The 21743-nt window shown below is 35.0% G+C and overlaps 1 protein-coding gene across 7 annotated transcripts in view; it reads right to left on the reverse strand.

The window, feature by feature from the left end:
- Positions 1 to 339: 339 nt before the first annotated feature.
- NIPBL (NIPBL cohesin loading factor) overlaps positions 340 to 21743 on the reverse strand; it is a 147764-nt gene continuing 126360 nt past the window's right edge. For 4 of the 7 annotated variants that reach the window (XM_059492651.1, XM_059492650.1, XM_059492654.1 and 1 more), the window contains 20 exons: positions 21443 to 21541; positions 21206 to 21352; positions 19475 to 19609; positions 18023 to 18121; positions 16503 to 16556; positions 15233 to 15341; positions 14519 to 14655; positions 12907 to 13047; positions 12503 to 12596; positions 12238 to 12392; positions 11877 to 11967; positions 8601 to 8774; positions 7892 to 8082; positions 7039 to 7146; positions 5530 to 5730; positions 4975 to 5121; positions 3109 to 3404; positions 2645 to 2819; positions 1893 to 2078; positions 340 to 1326 (listed from right to left, as the gene is read on the reverse strand). In XM_059492651.1, coding sequence (XP_059348634.1) covers positions 961 to 1326; positions 1893 to 2078; positions 2645 to 2819; positions 3109 to 3404; positions 4975 to 5121; positions 5530 to 5730; positions 7039 to 7146; positions 7892 to 8082; positions 8601 to 8774; positions 11877 to 11967; positions 12238 to 12392; positions 12503 to 12596; positions 12907 to 13047; positions 14519 to 14655; positions 15233 to 15341; positions 16503 to 16556; positions 18023 to 18121; positions 19475 to 19609; positions 21206 to 21352; positions 21443 to 21541 — 3105 coding nt within the window. In that variant the 3' untranslated portion in view covers positions 340 to 960. Of the gene's footprint in view, positions 1327 to 1823; positions 2079 to 2644; positions 2820 to 3108; positions 3405 to 4974; positions 5195 to 5529; positions 5731 to 7038; positions 7147 to 7891; positions 8083 to 8600; positions 8775 to 11876; positions 11968 to 12237; positions 12393 to 12502; positions 12597 to 12906; positions 13048 to 14518; positions 14656 to 15232; positions 15342 to 16502; positions 16557 to 18022; positions 18122 to 19474; positions 19610 to 21205; positions 21353 to 21442; positions 21542 to 21743 lie in introns of those variants that run through there. The other 3 variants (XM_059492653.1, XM_059492652.1, XM_059492655.1) reach the window with 3 other exon arrangements.

Consider the following 21743-nt stretch of genomic DNA (forward strand, 5'->3'; position numbering starts at 1 on the left):
AAAGAAATTGAAGCATACAAGGAATAAACTATAGTTTCTTTTTATATCAAAACGTACTCTTGAAAATGTGTTTGGCACAGTGCTAAATCATATAGTTAATACTAAATATTGCAGGATACAATAAAACCCTGGAGTTAACTTGTGTTTACACCCTTCTAGGGATAAAAATAAAAAGATACCAATTATTCAGAAGTCAGCCTATACAAACTGTATAAACAATATTTTATGTCTTGTTTTGAAAACCACTGATATAGTAAATTTTACATAAAAGACTGCAAAATAATATAAATGGATTTAAACAGATCTTTACAATAAGAAATTCAAATGGAAACAGACAAGTAACAAAGAGAAGTAAAAAAATTTATTGCAGTATTCGTTCCACCAGATTTGCTGGGGATCCCTTTTCTTGTATTATTTCAGGGTGACCTAATACATCAAAATCTACATTTACAAAAACTCCTCCTGCAGGTAGGTCATAGATACTGCATGCTTTTTTTCTTTTTTTTTTTTTCTTCAACAGAATAAATTATATATCCAGGAGATTCTGCCACTTTACAGCCTGGAAAAACAATGCTTTCCTGGAAACTGGGCTAAGCTAAAGAAAGCCATCCGCTGCTAGGTTAAACTCCAAGAACACTTTATTAAGAACATTAACAGACTAATTTCCAACATTCACTTGTTTATTTTTTTTAAACAGAAAGGTTTTTTTTTCAAGATATAAACAATTTTTTTGTTAAACTATAATACAGTGGGAGTAAAAATGAACTGAGAAGTTTCTGCTGCACAACAGCGAAGGAAGCTCCCACAAAAATGTTTACCAAACATTTCCTTCTTTTTTCCCCGCGTCCCAGGTTCCATTCTTACTCTTCATTTAACTGATTTTTTTTTTGCCAGAAAGTTGATATTTCAAGTTTTTCTGTTATTTCAATTCCTGTAAATTTGGCTGCATGTACAAATTCATTAGCTGGAAGTTCCATCCTTGGCGGCATACAGCGATCGTAAAGTCTGCACAACTTTATTAGTCAGCTTATTAGCACTCGTTAGAGCAATTTTTTTGTAAATAATGTCTGACTCTTTAATAGTGTCTACCCAAGGCACCAGTTTGCGGCCATCACGGCGCTTAGCCTCAGTCCAGGAGCCACTGTAGGAGCCTGCCATCCACTGAACACTGAAGCCATTGCTGGTTTTCTGTACTACTCTTGCAATTTGTGGTCGGTCTTTGTACTTTGGACAGCAAATAGCGATGACATCCATGACATCAACACTTTCATTCATCTGTGCTGCCAACTCCGTAGAGTCTGAATTTCGTTTTGACCTTCTCAATGACTAAAACATTGGGGGGAAAAAAGACCAAGTGTTACACAAAAGAACTTTAGTGAAATTATTGCTTTTATTGCTTTTAATCCCTTGACGCCGGGAGTTGGGATTCCCCGGCACACATTCCATTGCCGGCAATGAGACGCACCGCGACCGCCAGCGCCAAGGGGTTAACATATCCTTGTAAAACCACATACTCTTAATTTGTACCCGTGTCTTTATCTCTTATTGATATATAAAATTATATATACACATGAATCATAAAGCTACATAAAAACTTGGCAACAATAAAAAGGATAACACACAGTACATTCCAAAGGAAAATTAATAACTTTTTATACGGGATAAATCTCATTTTCTAGTTTGGTTTTTTTTTTATTGTCTTTTCTGTTAAACTTTCTACAAAAGTTGTATAAACGGTTAAGTAGAGAATCTCTATCTACAAAATGCTTTTTTTTTTCATGTGGATTACATTACTTGGTGTACATTTAATATAATAAACTGACATTTATAAGCACATAAAAATCATTTTACGTAATACGCTGCGAAATACGTTGACTCCTCCTCCGCCTCACCCCTGAAGTGCCTCCTCCTCTATCCTCCCCATCACTTTCATCGTCCTCTGTCTCAGCTGCATTGTTTTTAGGGCTGCCTCCTCCAAGCAGCGAGGTAATTGCTTTGTTCCGCGCATTTGTGCTAGCTGACACCTCTCCATCTTCTTCCTCTTCATCAGGATCCAAATGTTCCATAAGGAGCTTGAACTATTAAAAGAGAAAAGATCAGTTCACTTTGTAACTTTAAACGTGGACATTTATATCACAGTACATTATATTAGAAACAAGTAGCAAAGTAAAGAAACAGGGTAAAACAAATAACAAACTTGAACAGCTTATGTTGTATTCTACAAACTTAACTTTCTGATTTTTTTTTTTTGTAGATATACACAAGCTTTCTTCCTGAGTTTTTCAAATGGCAAGATTTCTCTATCTGTTATTGGTGAAGGGTGAGGGACAGTTAGCAAACCACAGTCTCTGTTCCCGTGATGGAAAGAGTCGGGAATAAAGTGAACAAGTAATATGGGAGAGGTATACACCATGGATACCAGAAATTGGAAAATACTCCAAAAAGATGAATACCCTTAAGCTGAAATTAATTACCATTGAGTTTAAACTTCTTAGAAATCTTTGAAGTACAGTCCTGCTAAACATCCTGAAAGGAAGATCCACACATCACATAAGGTAACCAGGAACTTAACATTTTGAAATGTACTTTCCAGTTTATACTGTATTAAAAGATTTCAGACTTTCTGCAAAGCAACTTTACTTACATCTAAGTACTGTTTTACTATACTCCTCTTCACTTCTTCTGTGATCTTGGAATTAGCCATATCACTCCGCAGAAAATCCAAAGTTTGTTTTGGATGGAAATGCACTCCTGTCTTCCTGTTTATAGCTTTATCATAAACTTTTGCAGATTCAGATGGAGAATATTTCTGAATTTTACTGTTTGAAGAAAACAAAAGAGAAGACCTTTAAAGGAAAGTCCAGAGTAATTTGAACAAAAAGCTTTTAAAACCTCCAATATAAGTATTTTTCTTTGAATCATTCCATATACAATAGATAGCCCTGGTAAGAAATCAAATAATTGTGGTTTTTTTAAGCCGAAGTTCAACATAATAAATTTCTTTTCTCTGTTACACAAATGTATTGCTTAAACAGGTAGTTACAATCAACTTAAACAAATGAAAAATGTCACTGCATAACAAGTGTCCTACTATCTAAATAGCCTTACCTATCAGAGAATCCACAGAGGTTCTTTAGATGCTGTTTCAGCATCAGAAGTAATAATATGCCTTGGGAGACATTAGCAAATTCAATTAAAGGAGCTGAATTTTCAGGTAAACACTTCATCACTGCATTTATATCATTTTCTTCATCAGAATCTGAATCAGAGTCCACTCGTTTCCGTAACCTCCGAGGCTTAGAAGCTTCCGCCTCGCTTTCACTCCCGCTGCCACTGTTACTGTCACTCTCGGACTCCTCCTCCGATGAAGGCTTTCTATCCTTTTTTTTGTCCTTCACCATAGACTGCACAACAAAGAAGTTAACACACATTCCAAAATTAGGATAAATAATACAATGTATGTTCCTAAAATAATCTGTCCAAAATCATTACTATCTTAAATTAAAGAGAATTCATTGAAGAATATTATTAATTTATAACTTGATACTCTTAAAATTATTTATAGCAAAAATATACTGAAAAATTTGTCCAACACCCAGATTTTCATGCAAGTTGCATACAGAAGGAACTGAAGCAACAAGCACTCCCCTGCTATGTTGTCATTAAAAGACTGCTGAAGTTCATTAACAGTGACAGCAAAATACAGTAGAAAGCCAAATGCAATAAATCAGGAAGAAAATTCTGTTTTTCTTTCACCTGAATATACTTTCTGTGTCTCATGGAGATTTCCATAAGTACTTTGGTTTTAAAGTGGTTTTAAATCCTTGTCTCTTGAAATTCTATGACATATGTGATGGTCATTGATAGTGATCATATTAATAATGAACTAATAATGATTAATAGTAATCAGCTGCCCTGTGCCTGGCAGTGTTCAAGGCCAGGCTGGGTGAGGCTCTGAGCAATCTGGTCTAATGGAAGTGTCCCTGCCCAAAAGCGAGGGTTGGAACAAGGTGATCTTTAAGGTCCCTTCCAACCATAGTCATTTTATGATTAGTTCTAGGATTACTTGTAGATATACAGATCTAACTTCACATATGCATTATTACTGCACATAGTACGATTTTTCAGGACACAGACCTAAGCACGATCTCATCCTTTTGGAGCTGGGTGCTACACACTGGTTCTCAACCTGAAGAAGTATTGTCTCTTTCTAGCAGATTAAAAATCAACTTTGGTAGGGTGAGAGTTTAAAGCACAGTACATTTCAGGCAGTGAACCTTCAGGCATCAACTCTGACTTGTGTTTTAGTCAAACTGGACATTATAGAAACTGGTTCCTGACAATTTGCACCTTCGACTGCAACAGCTCTTCAGGAAAGGAAGACACTGAAGTGTTTAAGCAGCAGAGGCCTCTCACTTACAGGCTTGTGTGCTGCCATAACAACAGGTACTCTGTCTTGATTCAGGTCCTTACTGCTGCCTTAAGAAATACTGCCCACTCCTCTCTTGCAATAAACAATGTATTTTAAATCTCTCAAGCAACACAAATGCAACTGCCATCAGCTACTTGACAACAAAATAACTGCCAACTGGATTTTATTATTAAAATTTTACAAACAACCAGAACAAACTAGTATTCCACGATGATTCCAGGTTCATGTGCTTTCAGATGTATACAATTAATTAATATGGTTGTTATTCAGCCATATTGGGAAATCATATAAATTTGCTCTCAAAATTCATCTTTATTTTTTAATAATATAAGCAGCAATGTAAGTAGAGTTTTTGACTAGTGTCTACCAGATAAAGGTCAGAACAGACAGTGTTGCTTGGTTTTTGACTATTGTTTACATGCAAAGTGACGCAACTGGTTCACACAATGATAATGGTACTGCATTCACTGAAAAATTGACCACATTATAGAGAAGCTTATGTTTCCACCGCCATAAATACACTAAAATATAAATGCACATACCTCTTTAAATGACTGTAGTAGGTTGCTACCAGAAACTGATAATGTAATGTCTATATGATGCATTATAAACAGCGGCTCTTCCTGTGTTTGGTACGGAAAACAGGCTAGATTGTCTGCTATGTACAAAAGCATATTCACCTCTGTTTTCTGGAAGTTAAAGAAAAAATTACGCATAAATACATGTAGAAATATCCCGGATCCATACACTTCTGCAATGCTCCTAAGAATCCAGGGCAAAAAAAAAAAAAAAGACCATAATTTTTATTCTATATAGCCCCCAAAAACCACTCTAAACAACTTCTATACATGCAAAATTTAGTCATACCTAAAGATACATTATTTCTAATCAGTCCAAACTGAGTATAAAAAGGTACAGAGTGATGTAACATATATTCTATTACATGGATAAATACCTTATATTAGAAAGCAAAAAAAATACATACTGGGGACAAAGCTATCAATAATTATGTCATAAAAATACATCACAAAAGGAGAACTTAAGCTTTTAATGCTGCATTTAAACTTCTTTTTAAGTGAAGGAAATGTGGTGCTTACTGCAGTATCATCAAAGAGGTTGAGTAAAGAAATTAGAAAGGCTCGTCTGTGTTGACGGTTCCCTCGAATCATGGAGTAGAGGTGTGAACACAGCGCACTGGATGATTCATCGTGTCTAAAACCTCTCACAGGATCTTTTGGGCAGGTATTAATTGCCTGCTGTACTTGGTAAGACATCTTCATACCAGCCACTGCTTTCATCTGAAATGGAAATATATATTTTTATTCAAAACATTGCTTCCAAAACAGTACAACTGAATCCTTTTTACGGGATGCTCATCTGAAATTTAAATAAAAAACATACACTGAGGCAATACTACCTTTTGAGACGATAAACAGATCTGAGCTATCAAACAGAACCTGTGGCAGAGATCAGAATGTCTTGTGAACTGCTTTGACTGTAAATTCTGCTAGGACCATACAGCTAATCTGTTTACCCACTATAGCCAGGTATTTCAACTTAAACAATTTTCAAGAACATTGAAATGTTTTCGTACATGAACAGAATATTTTACCACATGTATATGCTTGGTATCCCCTGTAGGGAACCAATAACCGAATCTATATGAGTACAATAGGACTAACAACAGAAAATTAGTATTTGTTTTTTGTTTTTTTTTTTTCATACGTCCAATAATTTCCAGTTGATTTTACTCACTTCAATGGTCCTGCTCTAGTTTCAGAACAAACTTATTTTCTAGTTAGGCTGCATAGACAACTGTCCTCATAGTACCTCTGCTACTGTTCAGAAAAGTTGTCTATGTGTCTATACACTGTCTTAAATCCTAGCTGCCTAACACAGCAAATTTCAACTGCTAGCCTTCACTTAATGGATGAGTTATCTGTTTGGATGCCATCAACAGTACAATGCTCCAAATGCACTGGAATACAAAGAAGGACATGTGAGAAGTCCTACAACAGAGTACACACAGAGAACCTAGACTGGGATCTTCCAAAATACGGAGAATGCTGCAGCTTCATTTCAGATCTTAAAGAGAACTGGCACTATGTCACAACTTCACATCCTCACATAGACTTTCGTTTTTCTTTTTAACAAGATTCATCAGACATAAATAGCTTCTTATGCTTCTTCTGCTTAGATTACAATTTATAAAGTCTTGGTGCCTTGCACACTCTAATATATATATTCTAAGGACTTCTATTGACTGTTACATGGTTACATGTTACATGGTGTTTTCTTTTTTAGTCCACTGCTAAACATTATGAAACACTCGTTCTTACCTCTTATCAAATAAAGGCTTTAAAATACTATTTAGTGTGAAAATAATTAATCTGAATCATAAATTAAAGGAAATTGTGGACTAGAAGAGACACTTCAAATTATATTATCGTTTCTGTTTCTCAGGCGAGTCATCTTTACAACTGCTTAGTGTTATTGTTTTTTTTTTTTTACTGTATACTCTTTTTCTGGACCTGAAGCATATTCAAGTGTTAAACCACTAGAGAACATAATGGTATTTTGTAAAATGTTAAATTAGAATTACTTACGTGAATGAACCCAGCATATTTTTTGTCTATTTCCACCAACTGTTGGTCAGCTTTATTTCGCATAGAGGGCTCTGGATCTGTGCCCATAGCAATTAAGTATGGCACACACTTGAAAAACAAATGAAACGGTTATTCAGAGGCATTCTACCTCCTTTTTCTCAGCCTTTTTCTTTGTTTCTACTGCAGAAATTAGAATAGAAAGGTCTATGCAACTTACTACCCTTTCTTCAAGTAAATAGAACATAATACTACAAGACACCAGCATACAAATGAAGTTGTGAGGTTTCAGGTAGTATTTCCCTTTTTCTCAAACTCTAAAGTGAATTTGAAATACAGAAAATTGCATTTAAAAAACCCCCCAAAAAACCACTTATGACTGAACATGTGCAATGGTTGCAGCATCAAAAATTAATTACAAAACATTATGTAAGCAAAGGGTGATGGAGATGATGGTTGAAGGTCTGACACTGACTGTGGAATTCCATAGTGCTTGGAGGATATAGGGATTGAGGTGGAAGCAAGCTGACACAAGATAAAGAGCTAAACAAAGAAAACATTTTGGCATATACCTCAAAGTCATAACAGAGTTATGCTCCAATGTACATTTCTACATGCTCTTTAGGTACTGCCTGGGCTTTTACATCTTAATCCAAAAAACAGAAAATGAAGCATTTGGAATCTTGTCGGCTAACAACATAAAGCAGATTTCAAAATATGCCTTTTGTAAAGGCCTCTGGCTACAGTAAGAAACTGCTGTAACGTAAGTAGAAGAGAAGACCTGGAAATATATGTAGCAAGTGCGAAAGCCTCTAAAAACAGGTATAGAAGAAAGTCCCACAAAAGCCTATCATACCTGAACAGGATGGATGAGACCTTGGTTTAATGTCAGTGCAATGACATTTAGAGCAAAGTGGCGTACACTGGACTGGTTATGAAAGAAAGCCTCAAGGACCTGTTTGAGATATAGCTGCATGATGGAACTACTCATCCCTGAGGAAATATCACCCATTTCTTTCAGGTCTTCCTGTTTTGCTACTTTTTTCCCTGTAAAAAGGACAAAAGCAATAGCATACTCATCATGGTACTTATTTTGCCATCACTTGATATATGCTGATCTTTCACAATAAATACACACTTTTGCTGTCTTTTAGAATAGGTTTATGATCTCATGAATCACAGAACAGTCTAATGTATAAACATATATGAAAATACAAAGAAACAAAATTTTAATTCAAGCCTTAATTCCTTAATAAAATATTTTTTTAAATGTTGTGCTTATTATTTTTTATCTACAAATTAAACTTAGAGGGTTTTTGGATAAAAAATATTATTTCCATCATTTCAGCAATTATGAATTCTGTATTGCTTCCAGAATTTGAACATCTTGGAAGTAAATAATACATCTATGCATATATGTATTTTTAAATAATTCTAAAATACTTTGGGTATAGTACTACTGATCTGTTTACAATTTTAGGTGTTTCAGCACAGGTATATAGTAACAGTATGCAACAAAGTTGGGTTTTGCAAGGCTCATGAGAACAGAAGAACTCAGCACTTACAGTCTCTGTCTGCCTGCTGCATACGTGTATCTTCCTCCTGCAAGTAGGTCTGGAGGTTTTTTAACACCTGGATTTTTAAGTTTACTGAACAGTTCTTATCTGAAAGAATGCTGTTGTACAGAGTCTTCACTTCTTGTTCAAACATTAAACTTGGATGCTGTATAAATGCAAATCCTAAGAGTGGAGAAAAGAGGAAATGGTTTCTCATTATTATAATATAGAAATTGCAGTTCTGCTTTTCAGGCTCTTCAGAAGAAAGGTATGAAATGTATCTCCTCCCAGCAGCTTTTTCTAGTCCAAACAGTATCACACTTCCCTGTGGACTTCACCCATTGCTAACAAGGTGCTGTGATAGCCATGACAATTCCATTAACATGACTCTGATGGATAAAATTGAGTGACCCAGGCAGGGCAGCTGCACAGGAAGTTGTACAGGTCTAGAACCAGATGGTTCCAGATGTAGAGGCCTGCATCTCAAGAACTAGGAACTATCATAAGAACAAGAAAGGAATGTTGCCAAAAATTATCTGTTATTTTTCTAATACAAACATTCTAATATATCTAGAGACAAACATTTTGCTGCAACTGTAAATTGTGACTCATACAGATGCAGAGAAAATGTGGAAAAATTGATAAATACCACAGGTATTTAACATCATAATAGAAAAAATAGTCACCAGGGAACACACTAAAATTTGTACCTCTTGCTGTCATTATGCATATACTTATTGTAGTCTTCACCTGAAGATCATCTGAAGTGTTCCCAAGATTATGTGTTTTGCAAGACACACACTACAGAACAGTTCTTAGCTGTAGCCTTACCCTTGCCAATGAACTCGCTGTTCTTAAGTCTGTATTTAATAAAAACTTTTCTAAATTACTGGCAGTATATACCATTTTAGATAATGTATGTAGATTTAGGAGTGCTGCTGACAAACTCTTATGGAGTATCTTCAAAAAACTGTAATGGGAACATAACATCCTGATTTAATTTACATTCAAGTAATTAATTGTTTTTAAGACTGTTTAGGAAAATCAGACATTAAATGCATTTTCTACGACCACAAAAATTTCAGATTTTAAATGGGCACATAATAAAAATGGGAACATAAAAGAAAAATGGGGGAAAGAAATGAAAGCAAATAAAATTAAGCAAGAGCTATATATAAGAATAGCTGTAACAGAGGGAAGATTTAGTCAAGTTTTTGAAACAGGCTCCACACACACACAAAGGCAGATAAGGTAAAGGCTAATCTGGTAAGCCCCCAGTGTGTTTCAGATCTCATTTCAGTCCCAAAACAAAAAGCAGAGAAGCAGGTGAGAGAAAGGGAAAAGAGAAGGAAAAGAAATTAGGGTGGTCTTTGGATTGTGTGGTCTATACAAGTGTATATTGATGTTTGTAACTTGACCACCTCTGTGCAAAGTCCAACCCATTTTTTATGGTTAATTTTAAAAATGAAAAGCACATGGATGTATCTGTAACAGCTCATAAGACCTTTTCTTCATTCACTTTAAGAAATCTAAACCACCAGTATTCTCAGGGAAAATCCTACTTTTCCATCCCCAATTAACTGGGGAAGAAATCTTACTTGGCATAAGAGGCTGTCATAGGAGATGAAGAAAGGCACCAGATGTATGTTTTTTTAAGGACTGAATTCACATCTCAGAGATGCTGTCACATAATTTCTATTCATACCTTTGTTTTCACTCTGTTAAGAATCTTTAGAGTAAGAACTAAACTCGGTTGAGTAAAACATTAACTATTAGGTACTTAAAAATTAACTAAATTTACTAACAAGTTTATATCCTCAACTTGTTTTTCAAGTACACATCTGGAAGAGAAGCATAACCATAATAATTAATGTTAGCATTAGGCCTAATCCCTCAACAGCAGTGGCATATCCTGAGGCAAAGGCTAAAACTCCTGAGTGTCCCTACTAAAGTGAAAAAGGCTAATAGGAAAGTACATTCTTCACATGACCCTTTCCACCATATATAAATGTTGAGTTAGCTTGCTAGTGCTTTTCACTGTACTGCTGCTCACAAACATTGAATGAGTTCAACAACTTTGCTCAGAGACCAGCCTGAGGTGGAAATTTCCACTGTCTACCACATCTCCATACAACCAGCTCTCTCCAGAATCAGTACTTGGAAATCAATATATCACTAAAACCAGTGAGGTTTAATTAATATAAAGATAGATATTTTTACAGGCAGAAAAAAAGTCTGAAGAATGACTACTGACAAAACAGATCACAGTTTAGTCTATAATTTATAGACATTTTTGGCAAATGTGATATACTCCATATCCATGAGCAGAATAATCATGTCTGTGGTTAGGAATACAGACTCTACCCCACATGCTATTATTCTGTAGAGCGCAATTAAACTGGACTGGACTACAGGAAAGTATCATCTACCTTGACATAATGCCTAGAAAAACATCAAGTAGTCCAGAGAATCACAGCATTGCTAATGCAACTGAGGCAACTCCAATGCCATTAATTCTGCTCAATTGTCATGAAATTGTTTCTCACAGAATTGAAAATGAAGATTCAGTCTTGAGCCTTATCCTCAGAACACCCCTCAGCCTGTATTAGAGTAGGATATCTGAAAACTCACCTAAAAAGCAACATAAAGAGGCAAATTCTTGTCCACAGTTAAATCATACAATGAAGGCCCTTGGGCCTTGGACACAATTTATTTTAAACCAAGCAATAAACATGAATTGAGCTCTTCCAGACACCAAGACCTATCTGCCCAAACAAGATTTCCTTGGATGCATGATTTCTGTCCCTAAGTCAGTGGCAGTTCATTTTCTACTGCAAGTCACTGAAATGCCACACTAATCTCACAAAGGCCATCCAGCTACTATAAACAGCAGTTCTCTTGACTCCTTCAGAATGCCTGCTCCTATCCCTAAAATGTTCCAAGTGTTTCCATCCTTTTTTACCTTGTGGACTGAAAAACAAGGTTTGGAGTTACAGCATACTTGCATGTGGAGTAAAAAAATAGTGTCTACATTACCTGGGAAATCATCTGCCCTCTACAGCTTGGTGACACATCAAATATGCACTGTCAAAAGCACCCAGGCTGCTGCACACTTATGGAACTAGCAACCCTTTCACAGTTTTGCTATGACCAGTTCTCAAACAAAATATGCCATAAGTTTTGATTTTAGGCAAACTCTACTGTGACTACACAAATACATAATTTCCTACTGATATACAAGAATTTCTACTAGAGCAGAATAATAAAAAAATTAATATTTCTTACCAAGACCAATAATGGCTTTTGTCTGTACTTCTTCATCTGAATGCTTCGTAAAATACATCAGCAGTTCAAGGACTTTATCCTTAATGTTAACCTGGGCAAATTAAAACAATATTAATAACTATTTGAAGATGAAACAGATGTTTTTAATCTCTTATAGAAAGGATATATATAAAAAAGGAAAGGAGAAATACAACTTTACCTCACAGTCCTTGCAAAATCATGTATTTAAAAACCAGAAAGCTATACCATATGCATTATGGAAAAATATATACCTTTGGGGGACTAGGAATAATGTCCTTTCAAAATTAAGTGGAACAGTCATTAAATCTAAGATACGGAGAATAAATGAAAGTTATTTTACCTTACTGTTGCCCTTAAAATCTTCCTGATCAAAATCAAAATGTCGACACAGTGCTCCAACAGTGAAAAGTGATCTAAGGAGTGCTGGTTTATTGGCAGTAAGTATTGTACTGTTGGGGTCTTCTTGGTGTTGATTTTTTAATTTAGAAAGTGCACCTGCAGTAAAATAAAAGTTTTTATTACAGAGTTTAATTGTGGTGTATTCCTCAGATAAGACTTGTACTCAAAACTGAAAAGTGACAATTACTTGTTATGATTTTGCTTACCATAGTATCTATTAAAACAGGCCCACACAAATTTGTAGTTCTGGGTGACCTTGTTCACAACAGCCCCAAGACAGCTCACACAGTGCTGAACAACCTAGAAGCAAGAAAGAACAAATAAGTTATCTACTTAGAAGTTTTAAGTGGAGATTATTGTGAAGTTATGCAGGAAAAAAATATGCTGAACTAAAATTAATCTAACAGATATAATGTAATGTCCCTCCCTAGACTGCTCTGAAAACCTACTCAAACAGAATAAAATACAGCAAAACCATGTGGAAACCCTGGTAAACCCAGTAGGCTGATTTTCATGACTCAAAGGTTATCTTCATAATGAAGACAAGACTGTCTTTAAACCAAAGTCATGTGAAATGGAATCAGTTAAACAGTAGCAATTAAAAACTTACTGTCATGCCATATTTGATGATGAGTTTCATGAGGTCCTCCTCAATAGTGGCAAGAAAGGTCTCACTTGGGTGCTCCATTAGCGGCACTACAAGCTCCAAGATTTTTGCAACATTGCAGATCACCATGAAATCATTCTGGGTCTGAAACAACAGCATTTACAGTATTTAATACTTCTGGCCATGGACAAACTAATATGCACTGACAGTTAAAAACTCCAACTTAATTAAGATATTTTTAAAAGAATATTTATATACTTTACATCTGCTACCAAATTACATATTGTTATGAAATCTAGTTCTGTTTACTGCAGGCATTCTGAGGAAAAAAAGTCTGGATGAGCAAAATTACCCTCTTATCAAGGCTGTGTCACACCTGAAAACATTTGGGTCTGAAAATTTTCTGGAGTCTTACAAGAAATCTAGGAACTCTTTCTGAGATAATGCACACTAGAGAAAACTCAACACCTGAAAACAAGGTATCAGCAACAAAATGAAGTTGTGCTATGACTTAATGTACCTTAAACAAAAGGTAATAATGTGCACAAATGTAGAAGTCACAATTAAAATTACTACTGGTTTGCATTATCATAACTGCATGGAATCTATGGAAAACATCGGCTAAAGAGACATGCTGCTAGAACTTGAATTCTGACAAATCCAGCTTGCTAACCAGGATAGTATAAATCCTGAATGCCAGTATCAAGCTATTTGACATGCTCAAGTTGTCAGTGGTAATTTCATGATTCACCTCAACCATGTGTAAATACAAAACAAACCATTTGCAATCCACTAAATGAACCACAACAAGAAAACATTTAGAGAAGTCTTTCCTATACTGTTTGTTCAGAAGCAGCTCTAAGAGCCTGTTGTAAATGTGCCTAGAGAACACGGAAAATGCCTGCAAAGTGCCAGGCTGTATCTACAATCTAAGCTGGTAACAATTACCCCTTAAGCCTGCCCTATTGAAAGGCACTGCTGCCATCCACTCATGCTCATCATCCTTGAGCAGTGGGTGCATGATCCTGCCCTGCTCCTGTTAACCAGTTGGGGGACAGATCAAAATGGCAGAAACCACTGCAAAGATTCAGAGACCTGACTGTGGGAGGGCTTCAGTGTTAGAGCTCTCTACAATGTCTTATGGGGAATACAAGAGCCCTAGAGCTAGAGAAGAGAGAAATGAAGTCTAGAAAAGGATGAAATAATAATTTTTTTCTTCTCATATATTTGTTACATATTATGTCACTCTATCTCATGAAACTTTATCCTTAAATCTTAATATTAACATGTTAAACATTAACTATTTCTAAGACTGTGACTGTAAACAAAACCAATTCTAAGGAACTATTTCCTGAAGGGAGAAAAACTAGGAAAGAGGCAGCACAGGTTTCAGTTTCATTTGGCTGCAAAATATGGATGTAGAATGTGAGGGAGAACATCTTAAAGCTACAGGGATCTTCAAAAGGATCTAGTAACTTCCAAAGCCATAATGCTTATGAAAAAACTCCATAATTTTAGATTTCCTTTTCCTACCTTAAATTTCATCAAGTATACAAGACAGACGTTCATTTTCATGCTCAATTACCTAGGGAAAAGACTGATTATCTCTACTTACACTACATTTAGTGGTCAGGTATGGCTGCATGGTCATGGCATGTTTGACCATTAGCTGGGGCCTTATTTTGCTGAACAAGAACAAAGTGGTTATGCAAGCAACCAAGCGACTGGAATTCACACCTTTATTGTCAGAATCTGCAAAAGATTAGAAAACACAAAAAGGACAGTAAGACCGAGTACTGTTTAAGCAATGAAAAACATATGGCCTAAACACTGTTTGAGTATCTCTTTCACTGCATCTCTTTAAAGATCAAAACAGAATGTTCTTATTTGAAATGGGAACATACCCTGTCAACATTTATATGTGACTACAAAAAACTTGAAAAAAGAAGCAAAGATGCATCAAAGACATCACCAATTTTTATACTCCTTACTGTAAACGTTAGATTAGCCCAGCCAATGATTCCTATTACAAATACAGACCTACAAATGCAAATACAATTGCCATGATAGTTTAGGTTTCAGTGATCTGAAAGTTTGAATCAGCTATTTTAAAAGTAGTTCTATGATTGTAGTTAGCTATTGAAGATTAGGGAAGTTTTATTATTACATAGTAGCTTAAATTTCATCACCTAAGTACCATGATTTATTACAATCAGCTTTTAACAGGAATTCCAGAACAGTTACTTTTTGCAATAAAGAGATTTCAACAACTGTTATAGTATCATTAAAAAAATTCAAAGGATTTTAGCTGAATTTTAAATAATATTACCTGATAAAGATTCTTCATATTTAAGAATGTGCTCGACCAAATTGTCAACAAGTTGAGTACAGGCTTTCTTCACAGGTTTATATGAAGCATCCTCTTCTGACTTCAACAGCTATAGCAGATGAAACAGAAAATGGTTTCATGGTAAAGCCGCATTCATTTGCATAGAGTATATTCTGGTTTTATAATAACAATTAGAACAGATACACAAGGATTTTAGACTACAAAAGTATTTAATTCTCCATAAAACTTACATGGTGAAGAAAAAATTACAGGAAGTAAAAAAGCAATATAAGTAAAGTATATTTAAATATAAATAAAATTTGTAATAAAAATCCATAATAGTTCTCCTTATTTTTTGCATCAGGATGGAAGCTGCTTTATACTTAATGAAATAATGCAGAAACTAGCAGGAGTTACAAGATTTTTAAAATGCTTAGAGAAATAAAGTGCAAAATTCAAAACAAATGTTTTTGACACTAAGGTAAAATACCAAATGAGGATCTAACATAGCTGTATTGTATATCAACACTTTATTTAAACTTTTTACATATGAGTTTAGGTACTAAAATTGTGTCCATTAAGCTTCTTCTAATATCTAAGAAGGACTGAGACCATATTACAGCCTTTTCTTCAGAGAAGAGGCTCTTATTGAAAAGGCTTTGATTTACTTGATAACCTATTTTCATTACACTCCCGAGAGGAATCAAAGGATTTTCTTGCTTGAAAATTAACCAGTGCATGCAAGATGCAGAGAATGATAACACAGGTTAAGAGATATAAACAAACCAAGCTCAGTTCTTAGAAATATTGGTATTAGATATAAATAGAATATAATGCAAAATTAACTTATACTCTGAAGATTCAATTCTTCCATAAATTGTGTAGAAAATACATTGGATGTGAAAATACACTTATCTAGTGTTTAAAACAAACCTGATATCATTAGATACCTTATTTCAGAATTAAGTATCTTAACTGTGGACTTTGTCTTATGTGAGTTGTTTCTGAAGAACCAATGAAATTAAATGAACAAATGATACTTCTCCCAAAATCAAGAAGTGTTTTTAATAGATCACTTGCAAAGACAGAAACTAATGCCAAAGAAAATTGCACTGAGAAGGATAAAAAAAGGTCAGATGTTAAAGAGCAGGAATTGAATTTGTCTGTTGTAGGACTGCTCTTGGAGTTCCCATTATATGTATTTTAGAAGCAAAAGGAACACTAAAATTCTAACAATGATTGCACTATACATTAAAAATTCATTACTTACATTTTGAAGAAGCTGTTCAAACCAATCATAACCTGTATCTCTACAAGCTGCAACCTATAAGTATATTTGAGAATAAACTGGTTAATAAACAAGGCATCTGAAGAAAAACTATTTCAATATAAATATCATCTCAAAAGACCAGCATATATGCATATATTTCTATATGCATTAAGAACAATGGAGAGCAGAAACTGTCTTCTGTATTTGAAAAATATTTCCCACCATTTTAGTGACTCTAGAATTTGTATTTCATACAACAAAAAGCCTACATATTTTACTGGAGGTTGCTGTCCCTAGTGCAAGATAAGCTTCCATTTTGTAGAAAATTTTGCACAAATTTATGTATAAATATAATTCTGACACTTTGAAAGTGGACATGCATGTACATCATAGAAGAACTCTCGAGTTGGAAGGCATCCACAGGGTTCATCAAGTCCCACCCTGGGCCCTGCACAGGACATCCCAAGAGTCACAGAGCATTGTCCAAATCTTCTTGAACTCTGTCAGGCTAGTGCTGTGACCACTTCCTTGGGGAGCCTGTTCTAGGGCCCAACCACCCTCTGGGTGAAAAACCTTTTGCTTTTACCCAACCTAAACCTCTCCTGACATAACTTCGGGTCATTCCCTTTTTCCTGTCACTGGGCACCAGAGACCAGAGAAAAGTACACACACACACAAACACACAAACACACTTTTTATATAAACAGAATAAGCCTTCACTGGTATCGTATATCAGGAACAGCACGCAGGTGGTTCAAATTTGAACTTGCAAGAGCAATGAGAATTAAACAGAAGTCAAATTGACTGACTTTTCAGACAGGAAAATGCAAACTAGACTATAATTAAAAAAAAACCTGTAAAGTAAAATGAGGTTTAAACTTATAATTTTAAGTAATTTAGTCAGTTTTTAAATTTGAAATTTAGTCCTTTGAATAATTTATATTAAAACACCTCTTCAGCACAATGGTTTTACACAATGTATTTTCACTACAAATTAGAACATTTTTATCTAAAATAGACTTTGCTATTTGGGAGATACGCTATTTAATTTGTTGCTCCTAAATAGTAAGATACAATTATGCAGACATCAGTTTACTCTGAGTAAAAACATGGCCCTGTATTTATTAAAACAACTCATTAACTTTGCCAAATAAAGGTTATCAATTGTTTGAGGAAAATTTTCTTTTAAGAGACAAGTTCTTAGGTAGGCTTAACTATAGGCTGCTAGCAATTCCTGTAGAATGTTACATACAATAGAAATAGGTTGTGTTTTAACTGAACAAACACTTAATAGAATCTGAATGTAGTGTGGTCAGTTATTATTACCAGCAGATTAGTGAGCATTTAAGATTTCCTACAGCCTGCTCAATCACAATATTTTTGGCGTACATTTCATGCCAAGAAATATAAAAAGGGAAACCATCTGACATATTACTGTGTTCAAAAAAATACAGAGAATGTTTCTAAGATACTAAAATCAAAACTGAATTTTGTACACAATTCAAATTTGTTTCACATACCACATCAGTGATGTTTAGTATTTTCCTTGTCATTGCTTCTTTGTCATGGTGTGGAGTTGGAGTAAACCAGAGCTTCTGGAATGTCTCATTCACTAATTTCTGAAGGAAAATAAAATATTAGCAGAAATAAATAAACTTACATTAGTATTACATTACATTATTTCTAATGCATCCATAGAACAGATGTGCTGATGATCTGTGCCTTTTCATAAGGAATTAGGAAAATGAGACTGTACTAGGAAATGTTATCTGAGACAGACCCAGATCTACTGTTACAGGACTTACACTGATCTCATGCCAAACTTCATCAAAATGAAACAACGGGAACTGATGCTACAGAAAATAAAGTTACCACGTTCCTGCATTAATTGGTATTCCTCAGAAAAACACAGCTGAGAAGCTGACAGCTGAACAAACAATCCCTTCAGCAGAACTGCAGCAGCAGTGGTACGCTCCTTTAGTTTACAAAACAGCTGTGACAAGGTGGGAAAGAGAGAGAAGCCAAGTCTCTACACTCAAATATAGGAAGTATATAGTTACCTTCCAATGTTTTTGAATGGAGGACAATCTAGAATAAAATGCAAGCGAATAAAAATTATTCCGAAATGACTTCTCTTTCATGGAACTGTTAAAAACACATTGAAGTTTATGTCTCCTTTTTCCTTATTGTTAGAAAGGAAAGAGTAAGGAGGGGAGAGAACATGGTCATCCTCCCTTTCCAGCAGCACCTTGGCTCTAGCTGTTCATCTGCTTGTTGATCAAAAGTCTTCTCAGAAAGCCACTTTACATTAACGTACCTCAAGAGTTATAAAAATATCTGCTGCAGCTTTAAAATTTTTAACTTCTACTGAAAGTGTGATACAAAATTACAACAGCTGTGTCCCTAATTACTCAACAATTTTAAAATTATTTTGTCAAGTTAAGCAAAATAATCATTGTCAGCTTTATGATTTAACACATTATATTAGGTTTGTGCCCTTCTGCAAATTTTGAGAATGAGCACATAAGCAACATTTCAGGGGGCACAACTGCCTCACTGAACATTAGTAGAGATTAATACTTTATAACTGTAATAATTACACATGGCATATATTAACGTCAAGTAGTTAATTTTTACTTAAAAACTATTGATTTGCAGATATCAAAGTTTTATATGCCAATTTCGCTTGTTAGAAAAGAGAAGCACCAGAGAAAATACTTGCAAGAAGAAAAAAAATCTCTGGAAGATATTTAAAATATTTTGATTGTCAGCAAGAAGATACAGAAAACAGAGGATAGAAACGAAAGAGAATTAAGTCAGAGAGAATTACAGAAAGCTAAAATATAAGCCCTTAAAAATTCATAACTCATAAATATTACAAAGGAGAAATGAAATACTTTTTTAATTTTGTCAAAATAGGGAAACACTGAAGTAACAATAATTAAAATTCTGAAGGATATGTTTCATTCTACCTTAATGCCTTCTTCATCATTGACTCTCCGAATCATTTTCACACACATTTCTGTAATTTTGGGAAAAGTTGGTTGCTCAATGCAGATATCCCTAAGTATTTTTATGACTCTTTTTCTGACACTGATACCAGTATCCTGTGAAGAGAAAATAATTACACTCTTGAAAACAAATCAGAAACATTAGTTTATGTTCTATATATGAATTAATATTTGAAGATCACCCAAACTGACTTGGAAAATTTATTTAGAAAAGGCAACTAAAATCTTCTGGAATTCATGTATACAAAAGCTCAGCATAATTTGTTTTAAAGACTCTGGTTCAGTTCCCAGAATGCTGAAGCACTTTCTCCATCTATACCCTCCCATCTAAGAGCTCATGATGTTGCAATCCACTTATTTACTCAAGAACTTACAAGCCAGATATGGTGATGCTTTAGCTACTTTATTGGAACACACAAGATTCCCTGCAGATTTGGATAGTAGTACTTTAAGGCTTTGGATAAAGCTTATGGATAAGATACATGCAGGCAGTCATTTCCATTTTAATAGGCTTCATCTAAGGAGATAGATGAGGAGCTTCACTTCATTTCACCTTGCTCAGAATCTGTTGAATCTGAATGTCAGGTTCAACTGCTTTCTGTAGTATTGTATGCACATGACCTACTTCTCTCCAAAAGCCTTCACAAACTTATTTTATCATGTAACTATAGTAAATGTGTAGTAGTTGACTAAAATCCTGACACAGATACTAGAAGCTAATATTATCCGACAGTTAAATTAACATTGAACACCTAGACAAAACCCCCATTTTTTTGTAAAAAAAACTAACAAACCTTTGAAAACACTAAAAATAGCATAGAAAAGCTGACCTTAATGATCCATATTTCAGACCTCAAAAATGCAGCAAAATTCCTTATTTCTCTTTGTCCTGGTTAAAGCTAGGGTAGAATTGATTTCTTCTCAGTATCTGTCTAAAACACAGTGCTGTGTTTTAGATTCAGAATGACAATGGTGTTGATAACACACTGATGTTTTGGTTTTGGCTAAGTCAAGGACTTCTTTTCCCTCCTTGTCTCATGTTCTGCCAATGAGGAGGCAGGCAGAAGAAACTGGGAGGGAGCATACCAGGACAGGTGACCTGAACTGGCCAAATGGATACTCCGCATCACAGAATGTCGTGCCTGGTATATAAACTAGGGGGAGTTATTAGAAAGCACAGCCAGTCTAGGTTTGGGAATGGGGCTCTGGCATCAGTCAGCAGAAAGTGAGCAACTGCTTTGTGCATCAATGGTTTGTTTCCTTTTTATTATCGTTATTTATATTTTTATTGTATTTTACTTTGTTTTCAATTATTAGTCATATCTCAACATGTAAATTTTAGTGGAATCCCCTGGCTCATTCCACCAGGGTAGGGGTAAGAGATGTGGGGGTTGAGTGAGGAGCTGCATGATGTGCACTAAACTTCTACTTGGGCTTAAGCCATGACACAGTTAATTTGAACACTAATAATGGAATCAAAAGGAATATAGCACTGGTCCTGATGCTGTATGACTTTCTGTAGAAGTTCACCTTTCAATGTAATAAAGGCTCCCTAGAAGCAAGTGGCGCATTTTATAAGGCTGTCCTTAAAAGCATCACCATTCAAACAATTCCAATTTATTAAACAGGCTCAGTTAAAAGCAAATTTTCCAATGCCACTTATTTTACCATAAATACCACAAGTCACCGTACCAGTATTCGTTCAATCAGCATGTCATAATACTGCTCAGCAAGCTGAGGACGACAGAGTACAAATCGGCCTAGCAGCTCCACAGCTGCTTCTCGTACACTAGTGGAGTTATCCATTAGCCGCCCATGAACTCCTCGTTGCATATCCAGCTAAGAGAACAAATGAAACAAAAATTCAGAGTAAGAAATAAAGATATATTTTAAGGGTGATATGTGCATGGTAGGTATTTTCTTTTTTACCCTGGCTAGAATGCTGGGATCTACAGCAACAACCTCAGACAAACACTTCATGGCTTTTGTTCGAACAGCAATTGCATTTTCACCAAGTACACGCAGAATCTAGAAAAGAACAAAAACAAAGATTCAATTGTTTTGGGAACGTACCAAATAATAATTAAGAGAAAAATGCAGCACAATAACATACAAATAATAGTAGTAACTAAAAGCTGAGTTTATCTTCTCATAGAATAAAAAGGTGCATGTAAGTGATGTTTCATGGCACTGAAAACTAAACATGGGTGTTTACCATGATTTTCTACTT

Source organism: Ammospiza nelsoni, chromosome Z (genome assembly GCF_027579445.1).
Source record: "Ammospiza nelsoni isolate bAmmNel1 chromosome Z, bAmmNel1.pri, whole genome shotgun sequence".
Classification (NCBI taxonomy): domain Eukaryota; kingdom Metazoa; phylum Chordata; class Aves; order Passeriformes; family Passerellidae; genus Ammospiza; species Ammospiza nelsoni.